The 19,319-nt window shown below is 33.3% G+C and overlaps 1 protein-coding gene across 3 annotated transcripts in view; it reads right to left on the minus strand.

Moving 5' to 3' along the window:
* Window positions 1-19,319, minus strand: part of MYBL1 (MYB proto-oncogene like 1) — a 38,469-nt gene that overhangs the window by 8,421 nt on the left and 10,729 nt on the right. For 2 of the 3 annotated variants that reach the window (XM_032847861.1, XM_032847858.1), the window contains exons 2-10: window positions 19,162-19,267; window positions 18,775-18,846; window positions 16,274-16,366; window positions 14,709-14,929; window positions 10,010-10,184; window positions 7,774-7,845; window positions 6,953-7,057; window positions 3,227-3,460; window positions 1,804-2,172 (exon numbers count right to left, since the gene is read on the minus strand). In XM_032847861.1, coding sequence (XP_032703752.1) covers window positions 1,804-2,172; window positions 3,227-3,460; window positions 6,953-7,057; window positions 7,774-7,845; window positions 10,010-10,184; window positions 14,709-14,929; window positions 16,274-16,366; window positions 18,775-18,846; window positions 19,162-19,267 — 1,447 coding nt within the window. The remainder of the gene's footprint in view (window positions 1-1,803; window positions 2,173-3,226; window positions 3,461-6,952; window positions 7,058-7,773; window positions 7,846-10,009; window positions 10,185-14,708; window positions 14,930-16,273; window positions 16,367-18,774; window positions 18,847-19,161; window positions 19,268-19,319) is intronic. The other variant, XM_032847859.1, reaches the window with a different exon arrangement.

Genomic DNA, 19,319 nt, shown 5'->3' on the forward strand with positions numbered 1-19,319 from the left:
TTTTTTTTTTTTTTTTTTTTTTTTTTTTTAAGATTTTGTTTATTTATTTGAGAGAGAGAGCATGAGCGAGGAGAAGGTCAGAGAGAGAAGCAGACTCCCCGTGGAGCTGGGAGCCCGATGCGGGACTCGATCCCGTGACTCCAGGATCATGACCTGAGCCGAAGGCAGTCGTCCAACCAACTGAGCCACCCAGGCGTCCCAAGAATCCATTTTCTAAAGGACACAATTTACTCATTGAATCTTAACTTACATATAATCATGAAATATCAATTGACTTTTGTAGCCAATGGAATAGAAACAGTGGTAGGAAGAAGTGGAAATTACGTTAAGGCTACTTGGGGGTTTTTTTGTTTATGTTTTTGTTTACTTATTTATCTGAAAGAGCGAGAGGGATCACAAGTAGGCAGAGAGGCAGGCAGAGAGAGAGGGGGAAGCAGGCTCCCCACCGAGCAGAGAGCCTGATGCTTGGCTGATCCCAGGACCCTGAGACAATGACCTGAGCCGAAGGCAGAGGCTTAACCCTCTGAGCTACCCAGGCCTACCACGTTAAAGCTACTTGTAACTGGAATGAATCCTAGCTCTAACACTTCCAGCTCCTAAGATTTATAATACACTTAGCCATAAAATTAGTAGTCAAATGCTCTCAAAACCCTGCCATGGTGTCCATCACTTATAGGATAAAATTCAAGCTCTTTACTCTGGGATATAAGGTCTTTACTATCATGCCTCAACCTTCTCCGCTACTTTCCCCTTAGGATTTATATTTCAACAAAAATTGCTAGTGTTACAAACTCCAAAAATAGAAAATTACTAGTGTGCCCAACCCAGTTTCACCTTCCTCAGATGCTCTGTAACTCTGAGAGCTGGCGTGGTATCAGAAAATGCAACTATTCAAACTGTAGTCTGTGTAAATGGCATCCCCTGAAGCACAGGGTAAATAATTTTCAGAGAACAAGTGTTTATGTACAGTCAGATTCTCCAACTTCCTAGCATCAAAGGACATCTCCAATAACATCCCAGCATCTTCCAAGTTTATTTGACCATTAAATTTTCTTCTTTTTCCATAAAACTATTTAACCTCTACCAAGACACTTTCAGCAAACATCAGCTTCCTTCTCTTACTAACGGACTGTGGACAAATTAACTTCCAAAGTTGTTCCACCTAACTCGAGGTGTTTTGGAAGAGGATTAACTGAGATGCTATAAGAAGAGTGTTTGGCATACAACCTGGAACACAGTATTCATTAAGAAAAATAGTATTATAAAATAACAGATATAGTTTGCCTTGTATCTCTTGTAAATATCTACTGCCCAAGGATATAACTCCAAGAGAAAGTGGGTGGATATAACTCCAAGAGAAAGTGGGTATCTGTTCCTGACATCCTTAGAAAACCTTCAGACACATGAAATTCTTACAGTGAGCAGTTGTCTATGGATGTATACCTGATATCTGTTGAACAGTTAATCGGGAAACTGGATCTCAGTCTCAACTCTGACATTAGATAACTGTGGGCAAACCATTTTACCTTTCTGGGCTTATTTCCTGATGAGTCCTATAAATATGTACAACTACTTATCTAAAATATCCCTTTTAGCTCTAAAAATTTTAAGATACTATAACATAACTACTACACCTTATGAGATAGCTTCTGATCTACCAGAGCTTAGCACTCTCATGTATACATTTAAATACCTTATCCATTTTTATGTGTTATCAAAGCAACAAACTGCTAGTAAGGATATTAAGGACCTAATGTAGTTGAGCTCACCAACATTTGGAAACAAACAAAAACAACCCACTACCTGTGAAGGAGAAAATGGTAGTGTTTTCACCGGTGTGTGTTTTAGTGCTGTATTACCGCCATCAGTGAAAGAGCCATCGCTATGTTCGCTGCTGGGGGACTGACCCACTCGCATTCTTCTCTTCTTTCTGAGAATGGTTGGTGGAGTGCTAAACTTGGCCACATTTGGGGATGTTACAGGAACAGCCTCACTGTCTGCACCATTACAACTGTTTTTTTTCCCTTCAAGTACAAGGCTGACATTAAATTGACATTCCATGGCTCCTTCGTTGTGTTGAATTCTCATTAGTTTGACTGGGGTGGACTTGACAGGAGAAGCAGCAGTATCAGAAAGATCAAAACTGGTAACATCACTCCATGCTACAGGATCCTGCAATAAAATAAATCCTTAACTAAAGCTAATGCTTTAAACTAGTTAAATGTGATTTTGAACATAGAAAGACGACTTTTACAAAGTTAACTACTCGTTTTTTTCTTTTCTTACTCAACTTTTTTTTTTTTTTAAAGAAAAACTATTTGAGAGGAACAGATTATGATTTTACTACAAGTCCAATTTGGAACATTCTGAAATAATATTTCATCTAATTCAATAGCTGCAGCTTACTGTCAAAGTATCTTAAGTAAAAAGAACAAATTATTTTATGTTATTATCAAAGAATATAGTTCATAAAGCTTCACTCTATTCCACATCAGAAAAATACTATCAAATTTGATATAATTTGGTAATGTGTATGGAACATCTCCAAAATGGTCATACATTTGGATCCAGAAATTCAATCTAACCTAAGGAAATAATCATGATTTTACACAAGGGTTTATATAATATATTCTGTAATTTTTAATACTGAAAGACTGGATACCATCTAAATGTTCAATAATAGTACACTGAGTAAATAAATTTTGTTACATTCATATGTAGAAGAGTATGAAGTCATTAAAATTGAAGTTTGAAAAACAGTTAAGAAACCAAATACATGTTTATGATATAATGTAGAAAAAAAATCCACAAATAATACATAAAAGTATCTTTTGGTTTAAAAATACATGCACATATATATATTTTATATGTATAATACACAGCCTGAAAGAAAATACTTCAAATTATTAACTCTGGGCTTCTGGAGGATTTTTCTTCTTTACAGTTTTGTCTAATTTCCAACTCTCTCTAATATATTTGTACAACTTGTATAATAAAAAATTATTAAATTTTATTTTTTAAAAATTTTAGACCAAGTACATACTGAGATAGATATAAAGTTTTTTGTTTTTCCCAAAAGCCATTGCAAAAAATCAGAATAAAATTAAGCATGACATAAAAGGAATGCTTAAAATAAAACTGGTCAGTGTCCCTTAAACTAAGTTTCTGAACATGAAACCATGTAACTAAAATTGAGCTTTTGATAATCTCACAATTTCAAACTTACAGATTCAATAAGTTCTAGAGTCTCTGCAAATTCTGGGATGGTCTGTAGAGAGGACAGCACAGCATTTGCCTCTACGGCCAGGAACTTTGTGGGTGAATTCTGCTGAGCAGACAGAGTTTGATTTTCATCCATACTGTAAAACTCACTAGTGTGCTCCTCCAGGCTATTTAGAGTATTAGACATGCTATCATCCATGAGGAAACTACCAGACCAGCTAGAAAAGCTTCCAGGTTGCTAAAAGTACAAAAGAAATGTGAGTATTATTTGTCATTCTTAACCTAGGCATAAATTTGGCTTTTAAGTAAGAGTTTTTTCTAGGATAACATACTTCACAACATTTCAGCTAAAAAATATAATAGCAAATACATTGTCTTTCCTCAAAATGGAGGTAAACTATTTTTTCATTAAATATCTTGTCTCTATTTCTTTTTTCTAACTAAATTGTTTTTAATTTATAAAGTCATGGTAAGATAAAACTAGCACATGTATATAACATAAAGTTCAAGCTCCCAGAATATGGTCTCTCTCTACCTTTTACCCTTCATCTCCCAACATTTTCACTCATTCGTCCTCCTTTCAGGGAATACCAAATACCCAACTATTGTTGTTGCAATTCCCACAGGGGTTACTCTTCGATCCTAAAATGCCTTTGCACATACTACTGCTCCCTTTATCTAAAATGCTCTCCAACACTGACCAGGGAAAACTTTTATTCTTCATTTAAGATACACTTCAAATATTGGAAAGTGGTCCATCTCATCATCCACTTTTACCTTTCCACTTACAATAATGTCCAGTTCATCTACTTTGCTAGAATATAATCATTGCCTTTCAAGAATGAACTCAAATAGGATTTCTTCTAGGAACCCTTCTCTGACTACCTAAACCTTGGATAACTCTCTTATGTGCCCCCATAAGACTTTGTGACTTATTTTCTCACACTACTTCCTATTTCTTGTCTGTGTCCTCATTGCAGAGTAAATCCTTTGAAGTCAGAGACTGTGTCATTTTTATCTCTCTGAAGAGGTACAGTAGGCAATTTACTTATCTTTTGAGCTTAGCTTCCTAGTGTCTCATAATAAAAAGCAAGAAAGGAGACCTTGAAGCGTCATGGTTAAGAAACAATATGTAATTCAAAAGTTGTTAAGAGTGGATCCTAAGAGTTCTCATTATAAGAAGAAAGGATTTTTCCCTTTTTCTTTTCTTTTTCTGTTTTGTACCTATATTAGATGACAGATGTTAACTAAACTTAATTGTGGTCATCGTTTCACAATATATATAAGTCAATTTATTATGCTGTATACCTTAAACATACAGTGCTGTAAGTCCTATCTCAATAAAACTTGGGAAAAATATGTAAAGTATATAGCTCTATCCAATAGAACTCTCAGAGATGCTGAAAATGTTCTTATATCTGAAACTTCTCATTATGAGAGGCACTAGCCATAAGAGCAACCAAAATGTGACTAGTGCAACTGAGGAACTGAATTTTTAAATTTCATTTAAAATTAAATGGGGCTAGTAGCCACCATATTTTAGAAAGCACATTGTCCTATCCATAGGAAATACTCAATAAGTGGTCCCTATCATTTTTAAAAATAAAAATTACTAGAATGTGCTAGATAGTCGCAATAGCAAAATGTTAAGTTTCAAGTAAGGTGAAAGAAATTTCCAACATTGTTGTAAAATAAGTTCCACCTGTTTCAAAGTTTCTCCAAAATAAAAAAAACTAAAGCACTCTTATTAGCATAGACAACTTCTGAGTTTACAGTCACTTTCTGGAGATAGGTTGCAAGCCATATGCATTTCAATTAAATTTGGAGGTGGGAAAAAGATTCAAAAAGATGACTAGGCCCAGTGGAAAAACCATAGAGTTGCATTCAGACTCACCTGAATATAAATTTCTAACAACAAATTACCTACTCCGCAGAATTAACATAAGGATTACTGAGAATACATAAAACACATCTATAATGGTCGAACATAATGGATACTCAGTAAAATGACAATAATTACTATCAAATACTTTTAAGAATACTTTATATGTATATGGACTCTACTCCACTGGGTGTAGCAACTTCCCTCTAAAATCTAGAATCTCCAACCAGATATTTACAAGAGTGGATTTTAGATAAATAAGTTCTAAAAAAAAAAAAAAAAAAAAGTAAGGGGCGCCTGGGTGGCTCAGTGGGTTAAGCCGCTGCCTTCGGCTCAGGTCATGATCTCAGAGTCCTAGGATTGAGCCCCGCATCGGGCTCTCTGCTCAGCGGGGGGCCTGCTTCCTCCTCTCTCTCTGCCTGCCTCTCTGCCTGCTTGTGATCTCTGTCAAATAAATAAATAAAAACTTTAAAAAAAAAAAAAAGTAATAGCTTTCTTCATTTTAAAGCAAATGCCATATCTTTTAGCTAGTTATATCTTCCTATCATTCCTGTCATTCCTAAAAATGATAGAAACTATCAAAAAAATTAAAAATGGTTTAAACATGATATAGTTATCCAGAAATGTGGACTCTCCAACCATAACTGTTTATTTCTTAATAAAATCAAAATTAATTTTAAAATAAATGCACTTCAGGTCTTCCTATTTGTCCATGATTTTTGCAATTGCAAAACAAAAACTATGCTTCCTATGGCATGCATCTTGTCTGTTACAGTTAACAAATGTTTTTATTAACACTTTTAAATGGTATAAAGTCATCACCAGTTGCCTCGTAACACTACTTCAAGAACTCAGTTATTCTATTTAGTAATTTTGCATTAGTTCCCAGTCACTGTGAATGGACAGTCCCTTCATTAACTCTCAAACCAAGAATAACCTTTTCCTAAATGCAAAAACTTAAAATTGTCATTTAAGTATAAACTTTCTTTCTTTTAATTCATCTAACATAGCCTAACTTAGCTAGAATGAATACCATTTATCCTAATTCAATACTCTTAATTGTTCCCATCAACCAATATTCATACAAAAATTTCTTTAAAGAGGAGTGCTGGGTGGCTCAGTGGGTTAAAGCCTCTGCCTTTGGCTCAGGTCATGATCCCAGGGTCCTGGGATCCAGCCCCGCATAGGGCTCTCTGCTCAGCAGGGAGCCTGCTTCCCTTCTTCTCTGCCTGCCTCTCTGCCTACCTGTGATCTCTGTCAAATAAATAAATAAAATCTTAAAAAAAAAAAAAAACATAAAATTTAAATGTGCCCTTTCCCTATAATTTCTTAAGTTATTTTTTTTCCAATTTACCAAATTTGTATTCATAATATAGCAAATAGGAAAAAATGCTCAAGGACAGAATAAAAGCAATTTAGAAGCACATAAACCTCTACACATCTATTAAATTCTTTATTTTTCAAACATTTTTTTCTATTAAAGCTATCATTACCAGGAATGTCTAAAATAAAAAGAGCCAAAAATCATAAAAAAAGCAAAGTCTATTCTAAACCACACATCATTTTCACAAATATATATATACATATTGAAGATCATACTTTAAGTCTGCTTGACATTTACAACTCAAGAAGCATCTTAATACAGAACACTGTACAATATGTTTAAAGTGTTGTATATCAAAATCGGGCAATCTCAACACTGCAAAATAGAAAAACTGTTTTTCATCCACATTAAAATCTGAAGTCATACTGAATAGTATATTAGTACATGAAAGTCAATGCTAATGAAAACTATAAAAGCACATAAAGGATTCTAACAAAATCTAAACACTTAAGCTTATTTCTTACCGATGAAACTCGCTTTCTTCTAACTTCATTCTCAGCTGACATAAGAAGCAACTCAAGTTCCTTTATTTTTTTTTCCTTATCAGGATCTTCATCAATGAAGGGTGGCTAAAATAAGTTAAATAAAAGAGAAAGACATGCTACTTAAACAACTGTTTTATTATTATTATTATTATTATTATTACTGCTCTAATTTTTATCTTCCATGCAACATAAAATCTATTTTCTCTAATAAAGGTTAATACAACTAAATACCAAATGCTCAATATCACAATCTCTCTGGTATCTAAATATTTTCAACTTAACAGAAAAGATTTGGGAAATTTATTTTATTATTTTTTTTTTTTTAAGTAATCTCTACCCTCAACATGGGGTTCAAACTCATGAGCCCAAGATCAAGAGCCACATACTCTACCGACTAAGCTAGCCAGATGCTCCCAGAATTAGGAAATTCAAATGCATGAAAAAAAAACTGTATACTGTATCAACTATATTAATTTAGAAATTAATGTCTGGAGTCTGTTTTATTAAATCACATGTATGCACAATTTATCTAATTTAAGAAAAATACAACCTGAATGCTTTACACTGGAAAAATGAAAGGACCACCCTACTGGTGTTGTCAACCACCTAACATTTGTACATTTATATTTCTCAAACCCATTTATAAACTTTCTCCTTTAGCGTTAGAATATTCAAAATAAGCAGAACAGATAGTATTGTTTTTGTCCTAGTTTTATGAATGAGGAAATAGGACTATTAGACTTTCAAATATATGTTGGAAAGTGTTTTCCTTTTTTTTTTGGTTATAAATAAAAAGTTACCTGAATAAACGCAGAAGTCTGAACATGTTCTACACAATTGCCTTCAGGTGACACATACTGATAGCCTGGGATCTAAAAAGTATTTAAAATATTAGTATCATACATATAGCACTATATAATTTTTTAAAATCTAAGGTAAAGCATGAAAACTCTTGACAAAATAACAGCATTAAAAACTCATAAAGTATCTCTGTTAACTTTGAAAATTCATTTATATAATAGTTTCTAATAACTACATCTTTGTTCTTAGAATCTATTAATGAAAAGTAACTCTTTGGAAAGACCTATCTTCTCCTGGATGAAATACAAGAATTACTTGGCATATATTTATCAGCAAATCAGTCTATTATCTACAAAATCCACCAAATTATTTTTTTACTGTGCTATTAGAAGGATTGCTCTATTTCTGGAAGAAGACAAAGTAATTGTTCTTATCTTTCAGAGGAAGGGCTTGGTCCATATGAAGCACTCACAAAGCCAGTGACTAAAGAAAGTCTTTCAATATTCATACCTCCTACTCCTATCACCACCCCATGCCAATCTCTGTGTAAAAAGATATGAAAACAGAGGATTCTTCTATCACTTGTCTTAGAAAAACAGAATCACTCGTGCTTTTTAATACTCTGACAACAGACCAAGAATTATTTTCTTTCTTTTCCAAAGCATCTGTAATAAGAATTTTGGTTGCATGCAAATTTAGTGTGCAATGGTAGAAAGAAGCATGAGAAGGTATTTTTAAAAACCTAAAAATCTAATATAATAAGAAATTGTTTATTTTCCATAATGCCTACCTAAATCACTATCTGATGCAGAATCACAAAATACTACTAATATAGAACTTAACTTTCACAATACCTGATTTGTATGTTATCACTAAACTTTCAATGAATTAGAAACTTATTTTTCTCAATCTTTTCATTTAAGTCTGTGACAGTATTTCACACCATTTTTTCCTTTCAAGTCAAAATTAGAATGATTTTTTAGTAGCTTAAATGAGTTGAATTATGAATGCACAAATTTTTTAAGAATTATAAAAGTACAATAAACAGTTCTTAAAGTACAAGAAATATCCTTATTTTCCAACGTATTTTGATTGAGACTGTTAAACACTCCCTTGACCCCAAATAATTTTTAAAACTATGTTTCTATGAGTTAAAAAATAAATTTAAATAACCTTTCTAAGACAGAAGCAGAATGTTTCAGTTTATGCTGCTGAAATCTAGGACTCTAAAGAAAAATGTAAAGAAACATACAATAAAAACCTTCAGGTACTGAGTATCAGCAGGTAACTAACTATACTGTCTTCACATGTTTTCCTATTTGTAGACTAAGATGTCATTACTTTTTTAAAAGGATTCTTTTAAACTTATGTCCAAAAATAAAGTCCGTTTAATGAGGTAAATTCAAATCAAATCTGTGCATACTAACCACAAGATTTTTAACACTCAAATTTTATCTTTTGGTAGAAACTATTATTAATTCCTGACTTAATCTTTACATTTTATGTGATAAAAACCAAGAATTGTTCAACACAAAAAATGGTATGACAGATAGGCAGACAGAAAAATATAAAACAAACCTTATGAAAACTCCTAAACTAATTTCTTGCAGAGAAGAAAATGCACTTCCCCTATCAGGAGCTTGGGAAATCTCTACTCTAATGAACCTGTCTAAACAAAGACTGACATCACTTAGTTGATTGGTTACTAGGGAGAAAAGCGAAGTTGAGTGCCATCAAAGAACTAATTAATTATCTACCATACCTCCCAAAATGATGAATGGATTTTGACTATTTTCTCCTTAAAACCATTTTATGCACACTTACCTCTTAGAGATAAGCAATACTACAATTACACAAAATATTTTTTTAAATGGAAACTACAATGGATGTTAAAGCACAGATGACCATAAGCTTTGAATCATAAATGAAGATTCAAAGGATGGTAGCATTAGGAAATGTAAATACTAAGTTTCTTAACTGGATAATATAAAAATTACCAAAAAAGGGAAACATTTTAATGAGTCTGTTTCCAAAATATTTATCAATCAAAATAAGTAGAGATGAACCTCCACTAATGGTTTAACAGCTAGTTATGGCAATTTTTTTTGCAGTTTGGAAATTTAATTGTCTATTCCCCTTAATATATGTTGTATCTGTTGTATTAAGAAACCAAACATCCTCCCAAATAACAACTAAAGAAATCTTTTAAATAATAAAGGTATTAAAAATATGTGCCTGAACAGGTATGTAAAACTGATTCTGGGTTTGCAAATGGTCCATAGTCGCACAAGGTTTGTGTTGAAGTTTCGATGAAGATCGTTCTGATTTTATTCCATCTTGTAAGTAGCCCTCCTGTTCCACTTTTCTTCGCATGGTAGAATTCCAATGATTTTTGATAGAATTATCAGTCCTAAGAAATGAAAGTGTATAATTTAAAAAGGAAAAAAAGGATTCCACAAATTTTAACACTGTATAAAGTGTACAAAATGCTTAAACCAAATTCTTACAAATAATGAAACTAGATACTTTCTCAATTCAAAAATAAACTGTCAGGAAGGCACAGTTCTAAACTGGAGATAAAGCAATGATGACAAAGTCCCTGCTCTCATGAGGCTCACATTTGAAAGTGTGGCAGCATGGAAGGAGAGAAGAAGAGAAAAACAAAAATTTAAATAAGAAGAAAAACATCAGTGCAAACTAAATTCAACAATACATAAAAAGATCATATACCATAACCAACTGGGATTTATTCTAAGGATACAAGGATGGTTCAATATCTGCAAAATCAATCAACACCATATTAACAAAATAAAGGATAAAAATCATATCATTTCAATAGATGCAGAAAAAGTATGTGATAAAATTCAATATCCATTTATGATAAAAACTCTCAACAAAGTGGGTACAACAGAGGAAACATATCTCAACATAATAAAAGCCAAACAGGACAAATGCACAGCTAACATCAAAGTCTATGGTGAAAAGCTGAAAGCTCTGCCTCTAAGATAAGGAATAAGACAAGTATGCCCATTCTTGCCACTTTTATTCAACATAGTTTTGGAAGTCCTAGCCACGGCAACCAAACAAGAAAAAGAAAGAAAAGGCATCCAAATATGAAAAGAAGTAAAACTGTCACTATTTGCTGATGACATGACTATATATATATAAAAAAAAAAAAAACCCACGTAAAGAATCCACCAAAAAAAATTAGAACTAATAAGTGAATTCAGTAAAGTTGCAGAATGCAAAATCAGTACAGAGAAATCTGTTGTGTTTCTAATACACTAATAACAAACTATCAAAAAGAAATTAAGAAAACAATACCAGTCACGGTTGCATCAAACAGAATATAATACCTAGGAAAAACTGATCAAGGAAGTGAAAAATCTGTACTCTGAAAACTGTAAGACACTGATGAAAGAAACTTAAGATGGCACAAATAAATGGAAAGATAGACTATGCTTATAGACTGAAAGAATTATTAAAATGTGCATACTACAAAAAGCAATCTACAGATTCAATGCAATCCCTACCAAAATACAAATGGCATTTTCATAGAGCTAGAATAAATAATCCTAAAATTTGTACAGAACCACAAAAGGCCCCTACTAACCAAAGCAATCTTTAGAGAGAAGAACAAAGTTGGAAGTATCTCACTCCCAGATTTCAAACAACACTACAAAGTGATAGTAATCAAAACAGTATGGTAATGACACAAAACAGAAACATAAGTCAAAGGAACAGAATAGAGTCCAGAAACAAAACCATGTTTATACAGTCAATTAATCTTCAACAAATGAGGCAAGACCATACAATGGGGAAAAAAAACAGTCTTATCAATAAATGGTGCTAGGAAAACAGGACGACTACATGAAAGGATGAAACTGGACAACTTTCATAAATAATATATAAAAATAAACTCAAAATAGATTAAATACTTAAATATAAGACCAGAGACCACAAAACTACTCAAAGTAAACAGGCAGGTAGCTCTTGCACATTGATCTAAATAGTTTTTTCTTGAATCTGTCAGACAAGGGCAACAAAAACAAAAAGCACTACATCAAACTAAAAAGCTTCTACACAGTGAAGGAAACCATCCATAAAACAAAAAGGCAACCTACTGAATGAGAGGAGATATTTGCAAATGATATAACCAATAGGGGTTAACATCCAAAATACATTAAGAACTCATACAACTCAATATAAAAAAAAAATTTAAAAATGGGGAGAGAACATGAACAGATATTTCTCCAAAGAAGGCATACAAATGGCTAACAGACTTAAAAAGATGCTCACTAATCATCAGGGAAATGCAAATCAAAACCACAATGACCCAGGGCACCGGGGTGGCTCAGTCAGTTAAGCAGCTGCCTTTGGCTCACGTCATGATCTCAGGGGTCCTGGGATTGAGCCCCACATCAGGCTCCCTGCTCAGCAGAGAGCCTACTTCTCCCTTTCCCTCTGTGTGCCACTCTGTCTACTTGTACTCTCTCTCTGTCAAATAAACAAAACAAAACAAAACAAAACACAATGACCTATCACCTTATGCAGGTCAGAATAGCTACTATCAAAAATGACAAGAAAAAACAAGTGTTGGCAGGGATGTGGGAAAAAAAGAACCCTCATGATCTCTTGATGGGAATGCAAAAAGATACAGCCACCATGGAAAACAGTATGAAGATTCCACAAAAAATTAAAAGTAAAACTACCACATGATCCAGTAATTCCATTTCTAGAAATTTATCTGAAAAAAATGAAAACACTAATACAAAGATATATGCACACTCATGTTCACTGCAGCATTATTTACAGCCAAGATATGGAATCAACCCATGTTTATACAGTCAATTAATCTTCAACAAAGATTTTCAGTGGCCACTGAAAGATGAACAGAAAAAGAAGATGTAGTGTATGCATGCAATGGAATATTACTCAGGCATAAAAAATGAAATCTTGTCATTCACGACATGGAGGGACCTAGAGGGTACTATGCTAAGTGAAAAAAGTCAGATAAAGATATATACCACAGAATTTCACTTATCTGTAGAACCTAAAGAACAAAACAAACAGAACAGAACAGAAATAGACTCATGGATACATAAACAAGGTGGCGGCTGCTGGCGGGCGGGGGGGGCGGTTTGAGCGGAGAGCAGGGAATAGGGGAAGGAGAGTAAAAGTACAAACTTCCAGGGGCGCCTGGGTGGCTCAGTGGGTTAAAGCCTCTGCCTTCGGCTCAGGTCATGATCCCAGGGTCCTGGGATCGAGCCCCACATCGGGCTCTCTGCTCAAGCAGGGAGCCTGCTTCCCTTCCTCTCTCTCTGCCTCTCTCTGCCTACTTGTGATCTCTCTCTCTCTCTAATAAATAAACAAAATCTTTAAAAAAAATAAGTAAATAAAAATAAAAGTACAAACTTCCAGCTATAAAACAAGTAAGACATGGGGATACAATGTACAGCATAAGGAATATAATTAATAATACATAACAATTTTGTATGGTGACAGATGGTAGCTAGATTTAGCTTGGTGATCACTTAAAAATGTATATAAATGTTAAATTACCATGTTGTACACCTGAAAATAATATATTACATGTCCAAAACACTTCACTTGGAAAAAAGCAAAGAAAAACATCAGCACAATGCAGATCATTAAAGTAGGATAAGAAAAGTGAGTAACTAGAGTAATTTGATAGGTGGTCCAGGAAAGCCTGTGAGGTGACAGTGAAGCTAAGACTGAATGACAAGAATGAACCTGCCATACAAGAGGAGAAAAAAAGAGCATTCCATATAAAGACATAGAGAGGGCAAAGGCCTAAAAGCCAGGAACAAACATGGTCAAGAAAAACAAACCACAAATTAGAGAATCCCAATATTTTTTCACTACAATACCTATGTTGGAAAGAGTTCACTGGTTCCCTTTTTAACTAAACTTGCCTTTATAAAGTGGAAACCTTGGAAAGAGTTCACTGGTTCCCTTTTTAACTAAACTTGCCTTTATAAAGTGGAAACCTTCAACCTACAGTTACTTGTAGTATAAATTCCATCCTCCATAAAATATACGAACATTTACTGAAAATCAACTACATACATAAAGTGTTAAGGCACTTTATATTAAGGCTAGCTTCAGTGGACAGTAAAAAGATATATAAAAGACTGAAAACATCAGAATTTCCTAAGCCTGGTTTGGTAAAAAACATGTTTTAATTTCCTTACTCACAAAAAAAGACAGCATTGTTTGCTTTGCATATTTCATTACTATATGAAAATTAAGTATATAGGTAAAAGCATTTTATGAAGTACCATACAGAGACTACAACAATAAAAAAAAATGCATACCTTCGAGTGAGGTATGGATTTTCCTAAGGTTGCTGGTCTACTGTACTATAGACAATCAGGAAACATTTGAACCAGTGCAATGTATACAGGGGCATATCACCTTCCCTTAGGGAAATTTTGTATTTTAGCCACAGGGATATATATACTACTCCCATGATTTGAATCATACCATAATTAAGAACTGAATTTTCTCTAATGACCTGCCATAGCTTATTTCAGCCAATGTATTTGCTATTCTCTGGTCTTATGCATAGAATACAATATGAAAGAAATCTCTTCCATTTAGATTCCGTTCCAACCAGGTTTGTACAAAAAAGGTCTGTCTGACTGGCAATGATATGTAAACAATCTGGGGAGTATATTAACTGTTCACATAATCTAATGGAAATTATTTTACTGCACAAATTACTGCTATAAAATATTAAAAATGTAATTCTATCCCTTACACAGAATTTATTACAAATATATGCAAAGATTCCCTGTCTAAATTTCAATTATAAATAAAAGTCATGGGGATCCTTGTAAACATATTTAATAGTAACTTAATAAAGATCAAGTTTAAGTACAGGGAAATGTATATACACTTATACAAGCACCTTCCAGGAAGTAGCTTGGCAATTTCTGCCCAACGATTTCCCAACCGCTTATGTGCTTCATAGATGATCCTGTCCTCCTCTTCTGTCCAGGAAGATTTCTTTACCTCAGGATTCAGATGATTATGCCATCTTTCTCTACACTGCTTGCCTATTCTTCCTTTCAAATGTTTTGCAATTAAAGACCATCTTTTTGGCCCATATTTCTGAACTAATTCAATAACCTAAGAAACAGAAAAACAAAGTTTAAAAAACCATTATCTTTTTAAAAAATAAATAACTCATGGGGATGTAATGTACAGTGTGGGGACTATAGTTAACAATATCGTAATGCACATCTGAAAGCTGCTAAAGAGATCTTAATAATTTTCATCACAAGAAAAAATTTTTTGCAGCTATAATGGTGACAAATAACCAGACTCATCGTTGTGATCATTTAGCAATATATACAAATAGCAAATCATGATGTGGTACACTTGAAACTAATATAGTGTTATATGTCAATGATACCTCAATTAAAAAAATTATTACCTTGACAGAATTTTAAAACGTAACTCAAGAATACTATTTTTAATGCATTAAATCCAAACCACAACAAGTTTTCTAATACTCATTCATCATTTGCCAAGTATAGAAATACAAACTTATCTAAAATATAAGGTGCTAATTAAAGCAAGTTGTAAGTTAAATTGTTTTCATTGAAAATTAACTTGAGACAACAGTAAAGATGCTGAGACTTATAGATTTTCTACTTTTGTATCTTTTTTTTAAAAAGCTTCAGCTGAAAGCCAAATAAATCAGTTTGGAAGAAAGAAGGATCTAGAAATTTACCATCTTCATTTCTTCCTTTCTCACACTAAAAGGATACAGATCACACATTGTAAAACCTATCACTGGCCATCAATTAAACCAGATCAGTTCTGAGCCTGATGAATTTGTTGTTGTTTTTTATTGTTGTGGGGGCAGGGTAGGAAACATGCCCTAATTCCCCAACTACATTAATGTTTCTGCAATAAAGAACATGAACTAAAGGTCAATTCCTAGAGGAGGGCAGCAACATCCTTATTCTTCTCAGACTTTTATAAGACAAGGAATTACCTAGTTTTTTAAGTCATCCAACTCTTTAGAAACACGATGCTCTGCTCTCTCTCTTATTTGGGGGCTCATTATAGGTCAAGAGGGATAGTTAAGAATGACTTTCTTACATATCATGTTATCAGATAAAATAAAAATAAAAAATTGTTTAAAAAATGTTGACTCTATTTTCAACAAGAAGCTATACCCTAAATGTTGCTAACTTAAACTCTAAATAAGAGTAAGCTGATGGCATTTTTCCTTCTGTGAACCAAACTCTTAGAAAGAAAAAGCTATATATATTATACTTGCTTTGACGTGATTCAGAAAAACTTTATTTCAAGCCACTCAACTTTCAATTCTTCTACAAGCAGGACCCAAAGAACAAAATCAACGTGATTTAAACATATTCTTTGTGACAAAACAATGTATTAGGAAGAAAAAAAAAAGCCAGTCCACCTACACAGTCAGAATAAAGAATATGAACACATTACCCTCTGATCTTCTTCTTTAGTCCAGGGACCCTTTATCAATTCTGGATTTAAAACTTTCTGCCATCGATGCTGGCACTGAAAATCTGAACGATTCTGAAAGAATTGATGATTTTGTTATTGAACAATTGTCTTCCAGAAAGCAAGTCAGCCTAAATTCAAGAAGAAAGTCTTCAAGAATAATGTATTCAATAATATTCTGTAAACTGGGGGTCCCTGGGTGACTCAGTCAGTTAAACATCTGCCTTTGGTTCAGGTCATGATCCCAGCATCCTGGGATCAAGACCCACATCGGGCTCCCTGCTCAGTGGGGAGCCTGCTTCAGCTCCCCCGCTTTCTTTGCCTGTTCCCCTGCTTGCTGTCCCTCTCACTCTCTTTCAAATAAATAAATAAAATCTTCAAAAAAAAAAAAAAGAAATGTTGGGTTAGGTCAGAAGGTGGATTCAAGCAGGTTGGCCAAGAGCAAACATGTCAGAAGTGGATTTTGGAATCCCTCTGGAGCTCCTTCTCCCTTCACCCCTCTGCTGGCCTCTTATTCTGGACTCACTCACTACAGACCCCTCCCAGGCCCTCATGTCCCTGTGGTACATTTGGCCGAGTGTCATTACCTGGGTGCACTCTCCCTCTGTGCTCTCTCTCAAATAAAGAAATAAAATCTTAAAAACCTGCTTAGCAAGCAGTCTGCTTCTCCCTCTCCCTCTGACCCTCCCCAAACTCATACATGCTCTCACTCTCAAATTTAAAAAAAAAAAAAAAGCTTAAATTGTAATATTTATCTTACATGCCTGTGTCTTGATTCATTTTTAAATTAGAGCCTTTGGCAGAGCTTAGACTATATATATTATTTTAATTTATAAGTATGTATCTCTACAGTGTGCCTTATAACATAGCAAAATGCAAAGTTATTTAACACAGATGTTACCATAAAGAAATGTATCCAATATTGAGGAATAAAAGATAGTAGACAGAAAACTATACAAAGCAGACCTTATGAACTCAAAGAGCATAGCAATCTGAATTGATACAGTACAGCAGTACTTAAACCTAACTTTTTACAATTTAAAAGCCCCTAAAGGCATTACTAGGCCACTGCATGGTATTTAAAGGATTTTTATAAAAGATGACCTCCAAGTTATCAAGAAAAAACAATATAGCTGTATGAAAGATTATGTAACATATCAGTTCAATTATTTAAATGTTGAGGCTTAAAAGGAATATGAATTTACCAGGATGAAAAAGCCTTATGTGGAAACATTCCAAATTCCAAAAATCATTAACAAATGAAGTAGTCAATTCATTACCTAGTAACTCTTACATATAATAATAATATATAATAATAATAACAAAACATTTAACTTCATGACTGATTCAGAGTTTACAAAAATACTAGTTCATATACAGGATTCTGGATAATGTTGATTACCAGTGGCTGTCTCTGTGCCTAGTGGATCTCAAATTATATTTATTTAAGCTGTTTTTCTTCATTTATGGCTTCTAAACATCAGTGCTGATCCACTTTAAGGCTATCATTTTCTTCAAAATAATCAGGCAGTTTCTGCATGTCCTGTAGCATTTCTCTGTTTCCTTCATTTGCTGCTATATCACTGAAGATAAACTGATAAAACTAAACAAATAACTTCTAATTTAGTTTGCATTTACTGAACACCTGCTAAATGGCAGGGAATGTGCCAAAATCCTATATATGTTATTTCTAATTCTCACAACAATACTACAAAAACAGTACTATTATTTCCATATTATAGATAAAGAAGCTGAAAATCAAAGAGGTTAAATAATTTTTCTAAGACCAAACAGCTAATGGAGCTGACACTTAAATATAGTTTAGACTGACAACAAGAATTATGCTCTTTTCATTATCTGTTCTCAATTTTCAGGTTATGTTGAAAAGCATCATAGAATTTAGAAAGAACATGGGTGACCTGGTTTCTGAAACCCACGGTATAGTCAAAACAGAAATTCAAATATGAATATTTTGCCTTTAATGTAGTAAGGAACAAAAGGAATGTATGTGAAAACACTTTGTAAATTATAAAATTACATACTAATGAATAGTATATGAATAGTACGATGAACAATTAAGTATAATTCTTTTAAAAATCAATAACACCTTAAAATGCAAACATTAGATAACAAACTTTTCCAAAAGATCTTTTTCTGATTTTATTGATCAGCTGCCAAAAGATTTCAATGTATTTAACTTCTTTTAAATGTTTTAATGTTTATCAACAAATATTTATAAAGCCCTAACCAAACTTAGCATCATTTTCATTTTAGATTAGTAATCTTTTTAGGCCCCTATATAAACTAATTATTAGAAAATCAGATTTTCTGATCTTTGGTCACACTATAGGAAGATCAGAACAACAGAGATGTTTTTAGCAAGGAAACCTAAGTCTAAAATAATAAAAACACATTTCTGAAAAAGAGCAAATTTAATCCAATGACCTATATCATCCATGTTATAAATATAATAGTTGACTTACTTGAAGATGACTAGCAATTAGAGTCCAATCATCAGTTCCATGTTGTTCAACCAACTTCTTTAACTTATCATCCTATTAAAACAGGAATGAAAATTAGAAAGCTTTCTTCCCCCACCAATAACTCTCCAATTCTTTCATGTCATATCTGACAGCCATCTGTAGAAGGACAAGCCACTATAATACAAGCTTTCCCATTTACTCTACTCTTTCTGTCAGTCTCAACATCAAACTGCTATTCACACCCCTGGTGGAAGAAAAATAGGTGCACATTAGTTGATGAATAACTTTTCTCATGTTTTGCTTTTCAGTATCTTTCTATCTTTATTAAATATTATTATTAACAAGTAAATACAAGTATGAAATTAGTAAGCGTTATCACATAATTACCTCATCTCTTGTCCATTTTACTCTGTTCCAGAGTTTCTTCAATCCTTTTTGTTGTGGTACTTCATAATCATGATCAGCATACTGAAGGTCATCATCCTCATCCTCGCTAAAAAAATAAATTAAAAGCCACAATTGTGAAATCAAGAATTACATGTAAA

This window comes from Lontra canadensis, unplaced genomic scaffold (assembly GCF_010015895.1).
Source record: "Lontra canadensis isolate GAN:19392208 unplaced genomic scaffold, GSC_riverotter_1.0 scaffold195, whole genome shotgun sequence".
Classification (NCBI taxonomy): domain Eukaryota; kingdom Metazoa; phylum Chordata; class Mammalia; order Carnivora; family Mustelidae; genus Lontra; species Lontra canadensis.